Source organism: Passer montanus, unplaced genomic scaffold, assembly GCF_014805655.1.
Source record: "Passer montanus isolate IOZ18808 unplaced genomic scaffold, ASM1480565v1 scaffold47, whole genome shotgun sequence".
In the NCBI taxonomy this organism is placed as follows: domain Eukaryota; kingdom Metazoa; phylum Chordata; class Aves; order Passeriformes; family Passeridae; genus Passer; species Passer montanus.
Window position 1 is genome coordinate 3,397,234 of NW_024369596.1, and position 16,060 is coordinate 3,413,293.

At 49.5% G+C, this 16,060-nt stretch overlaps 1 protein-coding gene across 14 annotated transcripts in view; it reads left to right on the forward strand.

Annotated features, from left to right (window-relative positions):
• GRAMD1B (GRAM domain containing 1B) overlaps positions 1-16,060 on the forward strand; it is a 103,521-nt gene that overhangs the window by 46,554 nt on the left and 40,907 nt on the right. For 11 of the 14 annotated variants that reach the window (XM_039721777.1, XM_039721773.1, XM_039721774.1 and 8 more), the window contains one exon: positions 15,501-15,711. In XM_039721777.1, the coding sequence (XP_039577711.1) occupies positions 15,501-15,711 (211 nt within the window). Of the gene's footprint in view, positions 1-6,886; positions 7,143-14,225; positions 14,302-15,500; positions 15,712-16,060 lie in introns of those variants that run through there. The other 3 variants (XM_039721785.1, XM_039721782.1, XM_039721779.1) reach the window with 3 other exon arrangements.

Below are 16,060 nucleotides of genomic sequence, written 5' to 3' on the forward strand. Positions count from 1 at the left end.
TTAGGGCGAGCTCCTGATTCTGGTCTTCTTCTTTGTGGGTAGGGCAGCTTTATTCTCCACTTTATTCTGTGGTGATGGGGGCAGGGGCTGCACTGAGCAGCTCTGCAGGGGTTTTGGTCAGTTTTGGGGTGAGCCCAGCAGATTCCAGGAATCTGGAAGGAAGGGCCAAGCGAAGTTCAGGAAGTCAGTGGGAGCAGGGGTGAATCCAGTTGGATTGGGGTGGAAATCAGAGGTGGCACAGGGCAGGTCTGAAGGCAGAGGCTGGGCAGGGCTGGGTAGGAGGCTGCAGAGGCTGGTATCTGTTTGGATAACCAGACTGGAACAGCTGGGAGGAATGCAGAAGCTGGAATATCCATAACAGAACGACACAGTGCAGAAGCACTCACTGCACCAGCCAGTGCTGGAGGAAGAGACTGGCCCATGGAACCATTTTAGGACAATTAGGACAATTTCCCTTCTCTTTATGAATGAGCTGCGAGCGATTCCAGCTCAGTGCAGCAGGGCAGAGGGAGCAGAGGGGTGCTGGGTGCTGTGTGGGGCCGGTCTGTACCAGGAGGCTGCTGCAGGCCAGCCCCTGGCACAGCTCCGTGGATGTTCATTCTGCTCTCCCCAATGGCAGCTATTGAAGCTTTAGCCAGATGTCAGGCAGCTCTCCCTTTGTGCTGAGCCTGCACAGGAGCAGCACGACTGGGGGGTGCTGCTCAGTTCCTGGCAGCACAGAGGGGGTGGCTGTCTCATATTCTTCCCAGTGGCATCCCAAAAACTCATTTGTTTGTTTTGGGTTTGAGGTGAAATTTCAGTCCCTTCTGGCTGCCCCTGCAGTGACACTGGAAGTACAGTGGCAAAACATCTAAAACTCTGTCCTGAGGGAAGAAAAGATAAATAATGGAGGCATTACTGTGATGATTTCACAGGGATCTGTAATTAGGCTGAGCTCCTGTTGGTGTTATTTTTCCCTGTGTGCAGGGCAGCCTTCCCTGGCACACCTGTTCTGCTTTTCCCTTCATCCTGCCTGAAAAGGGAGCTGCTCCTGCTGAGATGCACTCAGGCCCGTGCCTGCCTGATCTCCCCAGCCCTCAGCACGGTGCTATAACCCAAATAAAGGCAGCAGTTCCTTTTGTTAGTGCTCCATCTCAGAGACATCTGCTGGCGTTATTGATGTGCCTGTTAATCTTCATTTCCAGGCGCACTGGCTGCTGGGTCCATTATCTGTCAGAGCAGAGCAAGGGCTTCTGGGGTGAGAGATGCACCAGTGCAGGGGGACAGGACATGCAATGGCTGCCCAGGAAAAAAAAATGGATTTAGTGCCAAGCAGGGGCTGACAGGGAACTCCAGGTGTGTAAATGGTGCATGGTTAGAAATCCCAGAGAGGGGAATGTGGGTGGGCAGCTCAGCCAGCCTTTCCCACTGCATCATTCCAGCCTCCAGGTGGGATCTGCAGCCTGTCCCTGGTGCTGTGTGCTCTCCATTTCTCCTCGCATCTATCCTGCAGTGCCTCTCCATGGGGGATGGGATTCTCTTGGCCTCAAATGACAGGGAAAACTGGCTTGCCTTGTGCTACTCTTCCACTTCATTTTCAGAGATCACTGATTTAAAGAAGGCCAGAACTGCTTTAAGCACCCTCATGGGCATCACTGCGACTCTTCAAGGATTTGGGGCAGCTCATGGCTGATGAGGAACCTGCCTAGACAGATTCTGGCCATGCTATAAGTGCTTGTCCTGGGTGGTGGAGGCTCCAGCTCTCACTCCAGCACTTGATGCTGAGCCTCCCCACAGCCTTTTCCCTCCCATCCATCCCTAAAGCCTTTTCCCTCCCATCCATCCCTCCCATCCCTCCCTGCTCCTGACTCTCTGAGTGTGGTGTTAGGGACAACAGGTAGGGCTGTGTTTCCTGGGTGAGGTGGGACCTGCTGCCGGTGAATGTCGGTGAATGTCTTTTAATTCCGTGTGGTTCCTTTTGTGCAATTAAGGAGAGCTAATTAGCTCCTCTTAGTGCAGTCTCCTTGCAGAAGTAGCTGACCTCTTGTTAATCCTGGATTAAGTTCTTACTAAGAACTGGCTCTTTGTGTGTCCCAGTTAAGATGTTGACACTTTGTTCTCTCTCTCCCCTTGTTCTCCTCCTCCCCCTCTTCCTCCCCATGCCTGTGAGCACATGATTCCCTGCCTCCTCCAGCCCCCACTGCTGCAGGAATCCATGGACTCTGTGAAAATGCCACTGCCAGCTCAGAAAGAGCTTTGCTTGGTCTGGCACCTGTCTGGGAGCCCGTTTTCCACAAGGAGAAAGGGAGAGTGCTTCTTGTGGCTTGACAGGGTGGGAATCCTGTGGGGTTTGAGGAGCAGCACCCGTGGGCTGAGCAGGAGTTGTCAAACAGGACCAATACCCCAGCCAGAGGATCCCCCTGTCCCGAGCTGTGCAGTCAGGAGTCCGCCCATTCTTTCCTGAAGAGGGTGAATGGCAAAAAAGCAAATTAAACATGTGCAAAATGCTAATTACCACCCAGTTTCCCACCAGTGTGAATCCAACATCTTGAGGTGTTGCACTGAGTTTTCTCTCAGAACATGTTTTCCTTCAATGTTTCTTGACATTTCTGTTGTGTCTTTTTCAAAGGCAAGGCTGGAAATACAATGCAAGTGTGTCCCCCTGGTTCTGTTCTGAGCTCAGCTGACAGGCAGAGATGTTGGGGAAGAGCTCTCCCAGTGGCTTTAAGTTTTCAAACCAGATCGTATTAAAGGTGGCCAAAGAATTATGGGTGGAAATGAGAAACCCTCCGTGTTTGCCCGCCCAGGTGCTCATTGTTGCCTGACGTTCTGCAGACAGATTTTAAAGGCTTCTTTTTGTTCTGCACCGCTGGTGTGGCTTACAGGGAGGGTAGGATTGCTCTGGAGAGCTGATCCCAGCCCCACCTGATGCTCTGCAGGCCTGGACATCCAGGCCCTGCTGTGTCCCACGGATCTGTCACCAGCCCCGGGCTTTAATTACCCGGCCAGTGCCTCATTTCCTCGGACTGGGAGATGCAATATGCATGAGAGTGCTTGTGTTACAGCAGCACAACAGCCCTGCAGGCACTGCAACGGCAGTTTGGGCAAGGAGAAGGTGCTGCCTGCCTGGGCACTGACGATCCTGACCCAGGAAATTGGAGCATCCTCGGAGGGAGGGATGCCCAGATGTGGCTCTGGTGCTCCTGCAGAGCTGTGCTGTCCAGGCTGAGGGGTGTGACAGTGCCATGCTCAGCAGGCAGATGCTCACATTGTCCTTCACACATGAAATAAAGTCCTTGTCTTGAGTCTTGAGCAGCAAGCAAATAAAATGCATTCTTGCAGCTCTTGAACGAGACAGGAACTTGCAGCTTTATGTCCAGAAGAGCTTCCTTAAAGGCTCCTAAAGATCCTCTCTCAGTGCAGTTTTATCCAACTTTTATCACCATGAAGTGAGCTGTCTTTGGTGGTGCTGCACAAATGTAAAAACTCTTTGGCCTTCCAAGAGTTTGGGGTGAAACTTTGCAGATCTGACCAAGTTTATAAAGCTTTTGAGGTGCTGTGTGGTTTTCCAAATTCCCATGACTTTGCCCCTTGCACACCATGCCAGATAAGCCTAAGAAGCTTTCCTCTGAGTAAACCTTGTAAATATTGCATTTTTACTGCTTCTCACACGGGGCTGTTGGAAGGAGGACTTTTGTTTGATTCATCTTCACTCCTGACAGTCTGAAGGGTGGGTTAGGCTTAACCTCATGCCTATCCTGCCACTCCATGAGCTGCTTTGAGCCTTTGTGTGTTCCAGATCTGAAGTAGCCATTATATTGAATTTATCTCAGCATTTGGGTCAGTGTAACTCATGTGACTATTGAAAAATAGCATCCGTTCAAACCTTAAAATTCATTCAGACTGAAGTATCAAAATTTGTGGAGGCTAAGAATTTTGATTTTTAACTATTTTCTCACTTTCTGGAAGAGAAAAAAACACTGAAAGATCCATGCAAAATGGGACCATTCATATATCTCATTCCAAGTGCTGTTGAATGCAAAGTGTGAGGTTTGAATTGATGCTGGTTGGAGGTACAGAACAGCGTTTGGGAGAACACAAACCCTTGCATAATAATGCTTGCCACAGATGGGTAATTGAGCCTCGAATTAGTTACAGTGGTTAGTTTTGTTTGCCTCCCAAAATAGGTTTCTCTTGTCTGGTCAGGATTCATCCAGCTCCAGCTTTCAGCTGATACCCAGTGGGATCAAAGCTGGATTCCAGGTGAGCAGTTCAATCCTGCCATTCCTTGGCTGTGCTGGAAGGATTCAGTGCCACTGCCTTTAGTGCTGGTTGCTCTTCTCTGGGTTTTTCCATATTATCCACTCATAAACATGGGTACAATCCTACACACGGTGTTTCAGTGGGAGTCACACCATCCTTGGGCACAGAGAGTGGGAAAAAATGAATTTAAAACGTCATTTCCTTGAAATAAATTTCTAATTCTCCAGCTGGCAAACTTTGGGAAGCATTTGGAATAACAAAACTGACCTCGGGCTGATGGATACAACAAAATTATTAGAACAGTGAATTCATGTGCACCTAGGTGTAATCTGTGAGTAATATGAAGGTGAATGTAGTGTTGTGGTATCCAGACAAAGGTGTGTATGGTGGTGCTGTTTTCAGTTTAAAATCCTGTGCAGCCTTTGAATCGCTCTGGTCTGAGCCTGCTGGAGCACCTCCTGCTCCCACTGATGCTGATTACAGTGGGATGATGGATAATCAGCCTTTTGGGAAGATGCTCTTCTGGGAATTAGCCCCCAAAGCTGGGACTGATTGTCGAGAGAAGAGAAAATGCTCAACCCTGGGTGTGGAATGGAAAAAGCAACAAGAGCAGCAAAGGGCAGAGTGCTCAGTACTTACAGCATTCAAGGAACAGCTCCTTGTGCTGTCAGTGGGGTCATTCACAGCATCCCGAGTCCAGTAATTCAGTGTAATTCCACACGTGGACACTTGTGCTAAAATCAGGGGTGTCAGTGCAGCTCCAGCTCAGTTCTACTCTATTTCCTTGCACACACAAGGCCTGATTTCACAGACTGGGAGGCAAAGTGCAAGCTGGGTGATTGTTTTGCTCTCACAATGCTTCATCTTAATTTTTATTGTACTAAGAGGGACTTATTGTCCCTTATTTATTGTATTGAGAGGGACTGAAGTCCATCTCCTTATCCTGGAATAAAGATGTCCCCAATCAGGTTTGGAGGGATACAGTGTGCTCAAAAGAAACACCACCTACTAATGCTGAAAAAGCTGTAAACTTTGCTTGATTATGTTTCTTTAAAAATCCCAGGCCTGTTTACACACGGATAAGCACGGCAAAAGAAACAAATAAAAAAAAAGAAACCAAATTAGGTTCCTAGACGGAGCCGGCTAAATTGAGTTGAGGTCACCTTAACTCTGAATGAGCGTTGTTTAATTCAGCTCAGATAATCCACGTGGCCGCTTAATTAGGGTTTAATTTTCCTGCCTGTTCTTGCTTACATGCTTTGAAACTTTCTCCCAGCAGCGCGTGTGCGGCAGGGAGGACAAAACACAATGTTTCCAACCTGTGGGGTTTGGACTCCTAGGGTTTGTTGATGTCCTTGGAAAGCATTTAGGGTTGCTTTTTTGGGGGTTCTGTAGGGGAGATGGGAGCGGGGTGTGCAGGGAAGGAGGTGGAGAGAACAAACACATTTCCAGCCTGTTGGATTTTTAACTTGTAGTGTTTTTTCAAGCCCTTGTAAAGCCTTTAGGGGTCTCTTTGGAGTGGGAGACGTGAGCAGGGTGGGTAGGGGTGGGCGCATTCTGTGAAACGAGGAGGACAAACACAACATTTCCAACCTGTTGGATTTTAACTTGTAGTGTTTAAATCCTCGAAAAGCATTTGCAGGTCTCTTTGCTGGGGAGATGGGAGCGGGCAGGTAGGGATGGGCGCATTGTGTAAAGCAGGGAGGACAAACGCAACATTTCCAACGTGCTGGACTTTAACTCCTAGCATTTTTTCAAGCCCTTGTGAAGTCTTTGGGGGTCCCTTTGCCTAGGAGATGCAAATGGGGCGAGCAGGGGTGGGTGCATTATGTGAAACGAGGACAAACACAACATTTCCAACCTGCCGGATTTTAACTTGTAGTGTTTAAATCCTCAAAAAGCATTTGGGGGTCCCTTTGCCGGGGTGATGCAAACGGGGCAAGCAGGAGTGGGCGCATTGTGTAAAGCGGGGAGGACAAACACAACATCTCCAACCTGTCGGATTTTTAACTCCTGTAGTTTGTTCAAACCATTGTAAAGCCTTTGGGGGTCCCTTTGCCGTGGTGATGCAAACGGGGCGGGCACATTCTGTAAAACAGGGAGGACAAACACAACATTTCCAACCTCGTAGCGTTTCTTCAAGCCCTCGTAGAGCCTTTGGGGAGTCCCTTTGCCGGGGAGACGCGAGCGGGGCGGGCAGGGGTGGGCGCATTCTGTAAAACAGGGAGGACAAACACAACATTTCCAACCTGCTGGATTTTTAACTCATAGTGTTATTTAAATCCTCGAAAAGTGTTTGGGGGTCTCTTTGCCGGGGAGATGCGAGCGGGCAGGCAGGGGTGGGTGCATTATGTGAAATGAGGAGGACAAACACAACATTTCCAACCTCGTAGCGTTTCTTCAAGCCCTCGTAGAGCCTTTGGGGGGTCCCTTTGCCGGGGAGATGCGAGCGGGGCGGGCAGGGGTGGGCGCATTCTGTAAAACAGGAAGAACAAACACAACATTTCCAACCTGCCGGATTTTAACTCGTACCGTTTTTTCAAGCCCTCGTAGAGCCTTTGGGGGTCCCTTTGCCGGGCAGACGCGAGCGGGGCGGGCAGGGGTGGGCGCATTATGTAAAGCGCTGCGCAGGCGTGTGCGCGGAGCGTGTGCGGCCGCACCGGGCAGCATCACCGGGGGGACGGGCATGGGCACGGCCGGGGCAGCGTGTCCGGCAGCGCCGCCGTGCCCCTGAGAGCCCCGGCCAGGGCCGTGCCATGCTGCAGGAGGTGAGTACCCTCCCGGCCGGCCGCACGAGTGCATGAATGAATGAGCCCCATGAGTGCCGAGCGATCCCGGGTGGATTCCGCCTAGCTGCTGCTGCTGCTGCTGCCCGCTCCACGCTCCCGAATGGCTGCCAGGTTAGTGCTGTCGCTGTCACACATGTGCCACACGCAGGGCTGCACCGCACACAGGCGCTCTCCGGGCAGATTAAAGCTGGAGTCCATGTTGGTTGCTGCTGCTGCTGCTCCTCTGCGTTCGGGGGGCTGGAAGGCAGGCGGCATGACATCATGGTGCAGAGATGCTTCGTTTCTCTTCCTTTCCGCCGGCTGATCCCTTTTTCAGTTTCTTTTTGTTTTATTTTTTCCCCCCCCTCTCTCCTTGTTGTCTCCCCCCCACGCACGTGCCCTGCCTCTCCTGCAGGGCGGAATTGCTAAAACAGCCTTTTCGATTGTTCGAAACAATGGGCAAATCTGATTGTTTGGGTTCTTTTTTTATTTAATTTTTTTTCCCCCCAGCTTTCATTCCCCTCACCCCTCCTCATTTCCCCTCCACGCCCTGCTGTGCCCCCCATCCCCCATTCCCGCTGTCCCCCATCCCCCATTCCCACGGGGACACTTATTCCTGCCATCACATCTGGGTCCAGGGAAGGAGGGAGGCAGGAGGGGGTCGGGGCTGGACGTGTCACGGAGCTGCTGCAGGAATAGGGTTGGATTTGTTTGCCCATGTGCTCTCCTGCCTCTACAAGGGCTCGTGGTTCCGCTCTGCCTTCCTCTCCCGGTGTTTGTGTGTTTGCACTGATGGGGAGAGGCAGGATTTGGTTTGTGCTGCTTTTTCAGGCTCTGCTCCAGAGTCTGTACAGGTGGCTTTTTGTTTTTTTAAATATTTTTTGGCAAGGGAGAGCAGTAGGAAGTGAAGATTCATTGCACTGTGTGTGTTCATAGACAGGGAGAATCTGCTGAATGCCCTAAAAAATTGCTTTTTCTTAGATTACTGGTGGCTGGCATTGTCCTGTGCATCATGGAAATGCTGCTTCAGAAAAGAGAATATATTCCTGTTCCCCTGCTCCGTTAAATCACATGCATCTGCAGGACAAGCTGGTAGATTTAGGATGCAGCTTGTGATTTTGACTCACTAGGATGGAAACTTCAGGTCAGATCTTCGGGATGTATTTTACAGCAGTGCAATAACTCAGAACCCCCAACATTCTCTTGGAGAAGCCCCCAGTTGATGAAGAGCTGGGTGAAACCCCCATCTGGTAAACAGCTGGATGGAACCCCCATCTGATAAACAGCTGGATGGAACCCCCATCTGATAAAAAGCTGGGTGAAGCAGGAGAGAATCTTTTTAAGGACAGGGGGACAAGGTTGATCCAGGTCCTCAGCACAAAGGGCACTTTGTGGCTCTTGCACTGGGGAGCTCTCACCCTCTCTGGTTTTTCTTGGAGTTGCTGCATGGCTGGAGCTGGGCAGGGGGGATGATGCACGGAGGGGATCGATCAGAAATTGTGGCGTTGTTATTTTCAGAAAGGTAACGGGAGGAAACATCAAGGGCTGAACAAAGGGAAACGGCTTTGATCCCAGCTTTGAAGATCACAACATCTTCCATTAACTTGTGACGGCTGTGCTGACGAGCCGTGGGAGTGAGTGGGATGCTGCAGAGCTCCAGCTTTGTCTCCTGCTGCACAATGTCCCTGTCCACCCCCACGGCTGCTCCCAGCCTTCCTCGGAGCCTTCCTCAGGCTCACTTCCACCAGGGCTTTGGCAGCCCTGCCACAAGGCTGGGGTGTGCTCAGGGGGATGAAGTCCATGGAGCCTTGCTGGAGTTACAGCAGGGAAAAGCCTGTAACTGGAGGGAATCAGGGAGTTGTATCACACCTGCATCCCCACCCAAAAGTGGGCCTGGCTGTTCATCACCAGCTCTTTTGCTGTATCTCACTCTCTCTTGAAATAAAGCACAGATGACAGCAGCATTGCATCCCCAAAGCACTGAAAGATTCTGATGTTAGCTTGGAAACGACAAGGATTAAAATAACCAGCTTGGATTTATTTTAATTTTTATTTTTATCCTTTGAGCTGTCAGGTTTTCAAAACTTCCCTCACATCAAAGATGGTTGAACAGTGTCTGTTGTTGTTTTGTTTATTTTTTAAACAAGGCTTGCGAGCTCTGTTGTGTCCCAAGTTCCAGGCTTGGAGATGTTGATGGAAGCATCAGACATTGCAGTTCTTGCTGTTAATTACAAGATCTGTTGACTTTGTGGTGGGGAGGAAAACAAAGCCTGGATCTGTTCCTCCTTGGGAAGTACAGCTGTGGAGTGGTGACCTGCAGGTGACTGTGGTGGGGCTGTGTCTGTCACCTCCAGAGGGATGTGACATTCTTACTTTGTGCTGTTTCCCCAGATTTCTTTGTGTTCTCCATCATACTTTATGTGGCTCGCCTTCCTTTGGAACAAGTGGAATTATAATAATTTGTGACTGAGGGAGGGGTTTAGGGTGTGGTTTATAACCCATGGGGGTTCCCTGCATTTAAATGACCCTTTCCAAGTTGTGACTGGTGCATTATTTGATTTATTGTTAAGATCTCTCTTGTTGCATTTCAGAAGCATTTTCCAGCTTTTCCTCAGGATTTTTGCAGTCACTCCAAGGCAGGAAGGGAGAGGTTTCTTCCCAGCTGGCCCAGGGGGAGTTTGTGTGAGAGATGAGGCCGTTTGTCCATGGGTCTGTCTCCAGTGGTAACCAGGATCGGGTGATCCACGGGGACAATGCCATGGTTAATAATGCATCTGCCCATCCTCGCACTGGCTGGCTGTGGGCAGAAGGCAAATTCCTTCCTAATGCTTGCAGTGATTTGCTAATCCTCTGAGGCATAATAATTGCATTAATTTTATTTCATGAATATGTAAACATGTGATTGGATGTCATGGGAGGACAGCATTCTGTAAAATGTCAAAATAGACAGAGTAAATCTCAAACAAGGCTGGACTTTCCTGCTAAAAAACATGCAGAAGGCAGACTATTTTTATCATTCTTTTCAAAGCACTTGTCATGAAAAACTCCTTGGTTTCTGCACAGCCCTGCAGGTGTCATTGCTTTTTTGACTTATTGCTTTCTCTTTTGTCTCTCTTGCTGGGAGATGTAATAGAAATATAACATTTTGTTATTGCTTGTAGAGCACTGGTGAGCCCAGGGAATTGCTGCGGGATCTGTGCAGGTTTTCATTCTTGGATTATCAATTTGAAGGGAGTGTAGGTTGGTGATCAAAAGTTGTTACCATCTGCTTGCTGTTTGGGAGACTGCATAATGAGCTTCTGAATCTCCTCGTTTTCCACTGATGTCAGACTGGATGGCAGAAAAGTATCTTTGTAGGCGTCTAATTAACCCCTCTAATAGCTGCTTCTGAGGAGAATTAACTCTTTTCAGTGCTGCAGCCTGGCCTGAGGTGCCTTCTTGACCTTTCTGCTCTTTTCCAGACTGCCAGCACAGTTCTGTGTTGTGCTCAAGGATCTCCTCTGGTCTCGTTCAGGAAAGTGCAGGCACAGGCTTGGCTTTGCACAGCCCATGGATTTCAGACAGGGAGAGTTCCATGTGTGCTCCAGTGTGTGCATCTCTGCTGGTTGGGGACATATTGCTCAGCACTTGCAGAACTCAGCTCAAATTGCAGCACAAACCCCAACTCTGGGCCTGGAAGAGCTCGTTACCAGGTCGGTGCTGCAGGGAGAAGTGACTAATTGCAGGATGACTCTTGGAAAGCAAATTCTTTTGAGAAACGAGAGAAGACTTGGAGGCCTTTAAGCTTTCCAGATCAGGACTTGCTCGAGAAAATCCAAGGGGTTGAGTAATGCTCTGCAGGGAATGGTGTGGGTGGTGTTTTTCTGCCCCCCGAGAAGCTGGTGGTGGTCACAGCTGAGTACCTGAGGCTGCTGCTTGTTCAGCTGAGCTGCTCTAGTTGCAAAATTCCTTGGTCCTTTTCCTACTTGTGGCTGAATTCTAATTCACATCCTGCAAGTGGCAGAGCCGAAGGGATTTGCTGTGCTGAGCTGTGTCACAGGTGCTGTGACAGTGCCCTGTGGGGGTGGCTGCTGGCTCTTGGGCACTGTGATTTGGGAGAGAACTGCTGGTGTCAGTCCCAGGGATGGTTGTCATTTCAGAGCTGGTGGGATGGACAGACTTTGGTGTCACTTCAGGATGCTTGGGTGTCATTCCTGCAGAGTTCATTTACCAGACTGCAGCAAAGGCAGGTTTCTTGTGGAGTTCTCCGTGAAAGCACTGTAAAGAGTTCCTTTATGGTTTTAAGAACACCAGGTTTAACTTGTGGAGTACCTTTCCAGAAGTGACTGCTTGGTGAAGCTCTGTTCATCACCTGCTTCAGACCCTTACAGGAATACTCTGCTGGAGGAGAAATTTGGCCTTTCTCTCTCTTGCCTGCTGTCTCAGGGGCTGGTCCGTGCATTGCCAAATGTTCTTTGTCATCAGCTGCAGGAAAGCTTCTAGAATCCCAGAATGGTTTGGGTTGGAAAGGCCCTTAAACATCATCTGTCCCATGGGCAGGGGCACCTTCCACTATCCCAGGTTGTTCCAAGCCCCATCCTTGCAATTCCAGGGATGGAGCAGCCACAGCTTCTCTGGGTACACTGTGCCAGGGCCTCCCCACCCTCACAGGAAACAATTTCTTCCATTTATCCAACCTAAATTTCCCATCTTTCAGTCTGAATCTATTACTCCTTGTCCTATTACTGCAATTTCTGCTAAAAAATCCCTCTCCAGCTCCAGGATACTGGCAGGCTACAGATTCTCTGCTGCACTGCTGCAGATATTGATGCTTTTCCTCCACGTCTGAGCAGAGTTTGGCCCCTTCCCACCCACACCACGCTTGCTGATGGTATTTTGATGAGCTTTTTCCTTTATAGGGACAGCAAGGACATAGACCAAGGAGACAAACCCAGCCTTCTGTGCTTTCAAATGCTCCGTGCAGAGGTTTTCACCTCAGAGCAAAGGGGCTGCTGCTTAGGTGGGCTTGTTTGTGTTCTGTCCCTCACTTAATCTGTCTCATCTACTGAAGGCTACTCCGCAGGGGGACGTGAGGCCCTGAATGCACTCGGGGCAATTAGGACTCTAAAGCGTTATTTATTACAATTATTTTATTTTCAAAGTGGGTCAAGCCGTTTTGGCATTTCAGGCGTTGATTCCTGGTTCAATTGCAGGCCTTGGTCGCCATGGCAACTGCAGAAAGCGTTCGTCATGGCTGTGCCTTGGGCTGGATTCAAACTCCAGGGAATGGGCAGGAGCAGGGAGAGCTCCGAGGGGCTCGGGGCAGGGGCAGCCCTGTGCTCTCCGTGCCCATCCTCATTGTCACCAGCTCACACACGCGTCATTTTCTCTCTCTGTGGGGTCCTTCATGTCAGAAATATTCAGCTTTTCCCAGTCAGCAGAGACTAGGGGGGGAATTCAGCCCTCCTGGGTTTGATATTTGTGCCACTGACCAAAGAAGGAGCCCTTGATGTTGTTTTTCCCCCTTATTTCCGCAAAGGTGAGAATCCACACACATCTAACACGTGATATTTGTGGATGGATTTAATTTTTTTTAAACCAAAAAACAAGCTCGAAAGACAGAATCTGCCCAAGGTTGTGCTTGGCAGAGCTGGCACCAAAAATTGTGGCTACGGCAGTGTGTGAGCTGGGCAAAAATAAAATTGCCAGCTCTAAGCAATGATCTGAATGCATCTAAATGATCTAAAACATCCAAGCTGGTGCTGCTCCTGTGCAGCTGCAGTGCTAGGGCATGCTGGGCTGTGACTGAAAACCCACCTTGAGGAGCTCTGTGAGACCATAAAAAGACTAAAATAGCACCAAACTTTCCAGCATTTTTCATCTTGAGTTTCACCTGCATGCTATGGCAGCTGTACCCTGGTTTTGAGCTGCTCATTCTGAGCTTTAACTGAGCAGCAGCAAAATCTCATGGCTGCAAACTGAAAGCAAACAGAGGCTGGACTGAATCTGGCTTGGTCTTTGCAGAGCTGCTCTAAACTCAAGCTCAAAGTGAAACTGATCTCACACAAACTGAAAATGGGATGAGGTTGTGTGTGGTAAACTCGGGTTTTGTAGAGCTGTAGAGGAAAGATTAGTACATGTGTTCAGACAGGTTTAGCCAGTGATGTGCTGGTCAGGGACAGTGGCTTCAAATTCCTGCCTTGTGTTTTCCTTCAAATTCCTTTTGAGAAGGACTTCTCACACAAACCAGCTTGTGTTGCCTCAATAACAAGCAGGACCAGCACAGCCTCAGAATTTGGAGGTTTTAACTAGAAGTCTGCCTTTTCTACAGTCTGTAAAAGTGGCAATTCAGAGCCTTTTCTGTCTCTGGGGCTGCTGCTGCTGAACTTGGAGTCACCAATGTAGCTCTGCTGGGCTGCTAAAATTGAGTTTAGCAGGAGCACAGACCAGGTGAAACACCCATTTTGACTGGGTCAGCAGAAAATCTGTGAAGGAACCTGATGCTTTTTAATACTTCAGTAAATGAAGAAATCCCTGATAATTTTACTTCATGTTATACCTAAACTGTGGGTAAACTCCGAGAGCTGCTGGGAGAATGATCCAGACCATTTTTTAATTTGTCTTTTGCTTTAGTTATTATTTGGGGGGATTAAATCTTGAATATTGCTGCAGTTCTTGCTACACTTTTTTAGCATTCAATATTCCTGTGCCTTGTCCAGGAGAAGGGAGGGCACAGGACAAGATGATGTGACAATCTTTCCCTTGGGGATGTGCCATTGCTCCTGGTGAAGAGCCCCAGGCCAAGGGGGGTTGCTCTGCACTGGAGCTGCCTTGGGGTTTGGGTGATATTTGCAGAATTTTATTGCTCTATATCTATATTTCTCATCCTACTGGGCAGAAATATTTAACAGAGCAGAGTTTAACTCGATCCACCTTCCTACCTACAGAACATTTTGCACACCCATTTTTCCCAAGCCTGAAATGAAATTCCACACTTTTCTAGGGGTGAAAACATCTTCTCAGGGGCTCCTGGGAAGCTCCACGCTGCTGTTCCTGCCCCGTGCCAGCTCCTAGGAAATCTGATTCTGGCCCTGTTTGCATAAGCAGCTTGGCTGTGTGCTTCCTGCAGGCTGCTCAGGGAAAGTTTCGTCGCTTGCGCGTTGACACAAGCAGTGAGCAAATAAAGGAGAATTTACGAGACCAGTTGATCCAAAACCAAACCAAGCCAAACCTGGGAACTGCCGGGGGAATGTGTTACACTGGCTGCTCGTGTCTTACTAATGCTTGTAAAATGGTTCTGGCATCTTCAGAGGTAAGAAGAGATGGATATGGTTTTTATCTGGGAATTAATGAAACCTCAGGCACGTGTTCAGCTCCTCTAGATTTTCAGGGAGGAAATGATCCATTTGGAGTACTGTGCATCATTCTGATTGCTGTGTGCAATTTGGCTTAAATCTTAAGAGGCTGATTGCAACAACTTCTTTAATTCAGTCCCTTGCAGTTGTAATTCCTCCATCCTTTCCCTGCTGGCCTGTTTGGTGTTGCTCGTAACAGGCTCCTGAAGAAGTTAGCACAGATCCAGTCCTGGCACCAGGCTCCTCTGTGACCTGCTGACTTGAGCAGCACAGCTGGAAAAGCCTCGAGGATGTCTGGGCTGGCCAGAAATAGACTTGACTCCTGAAGGAAATGAGTGACGGAGGGAAAAATGGGTGTAGTGTGTGGTATTTTGAAGAGTCTGGCAGGAAGGAGAGGCATCAAAAGAGAAGGAGCAGTGAGGAAATCTGAGTTTTCCTGTTCTGTATTAGTTTGTACTTTACTGCCTTGCTGATTTAGGTGCCGGGGTGTTTGCTGAGGAAAGAGAATGAGAAGTTCCATTCCTCTCATAATTTCTGTAAAACTCTGAAAGGCCTTGATTTTTCCAGTGTGAAAAGGGAACTTAACTTTTAATGGGTTTTTTTAATCACAAAGGCTTTTGGGTCACAGCAAACCATTTTCATGCCCAGCTCTAACTGGTGTGGGAAAGGATGGTTCTGTACAGGAAATGCTGCATTGAATGTCATCATGCCTCCCCTCCCAGAGCCCTGGGGTTTCTGATGCTCTTTGATGGGGTGTTTTCTGAAAGGTGTGACCCCGTTTTTGTGCATCCTGTTGAGAAGAGCTGCACTAATAAAGGAGGGGCAGAGCGAGGTTGTGTTGAGAACACGCTGACACCTCTCTCATTCTTGAGCACACACTTGATTTTTCTGAGCTCAGATCACCATTTGAAACTCCTGGAGCCCCAAGGAGCCAACGAGTTCCTTCTTGTGGGCATTGCTCTGTGGTCTGAGGGCCTGGAGGGTGGTTGGAGAAAGGCACTGCCAGCAGTTCCTCTGTCTCTGCTGAAAGAGAAGTGCCTAAATCCACGGGGGGCGATGGTTCAGGAAGCAGCTCGGTGCTGTGGGCGCTGCGCAGCTCGGGGCTCAGCCCTTTCAGCTCTAACCCTGCTCTCTTTGCCCTCCCTCTGCCCCGCAGTACCGCCAGTAACTCCAACCGCAGCACGCCCGCCTGCTCCCCGATCCTGCGCAAACGCTCGCGCTCGCCCACGCCGCAGGACGCCCCGGGCGACGCCATGGTGGAGAAGGGCTCCGACCACTCCTCGGACAAGTCCCCGTCCACGCCGGAGCAGGGTGTCCAGCGGAGCTGCTCCTCCCAGTCAGGCCGCAGCGGGGCCAAGAACTCCAAGGTGAGGGGCGGGCAGCGGCCGCGTGCGCGGAGCTGGGCTTTGTCCTCTGCCTTCTTCTTCTTCTTCTTCTGCTCTGGTGGTTTCCCTCCCTCTTCCACAAGGTTCTCCTAGCTTGGGGTCCTTCACCTGGTCAGAGGTCAGCACAGCTCTGAGGTTATGGCTTTCTCTAGGTCCTTCCTAGGACCTTTCTCGAGGTCCTGTTTCCTCTGTGGGAAAACTCCTCTATTTCTGTGTTCAAGGGTGCCAGGACGAGTGAGGAGATGAGAATCTTGACTCCATGTTTCAGAAGGCTGATTTATTATATTATGATATTATATTATCTAAAACTATACAAAAAAGAACAGAGAGA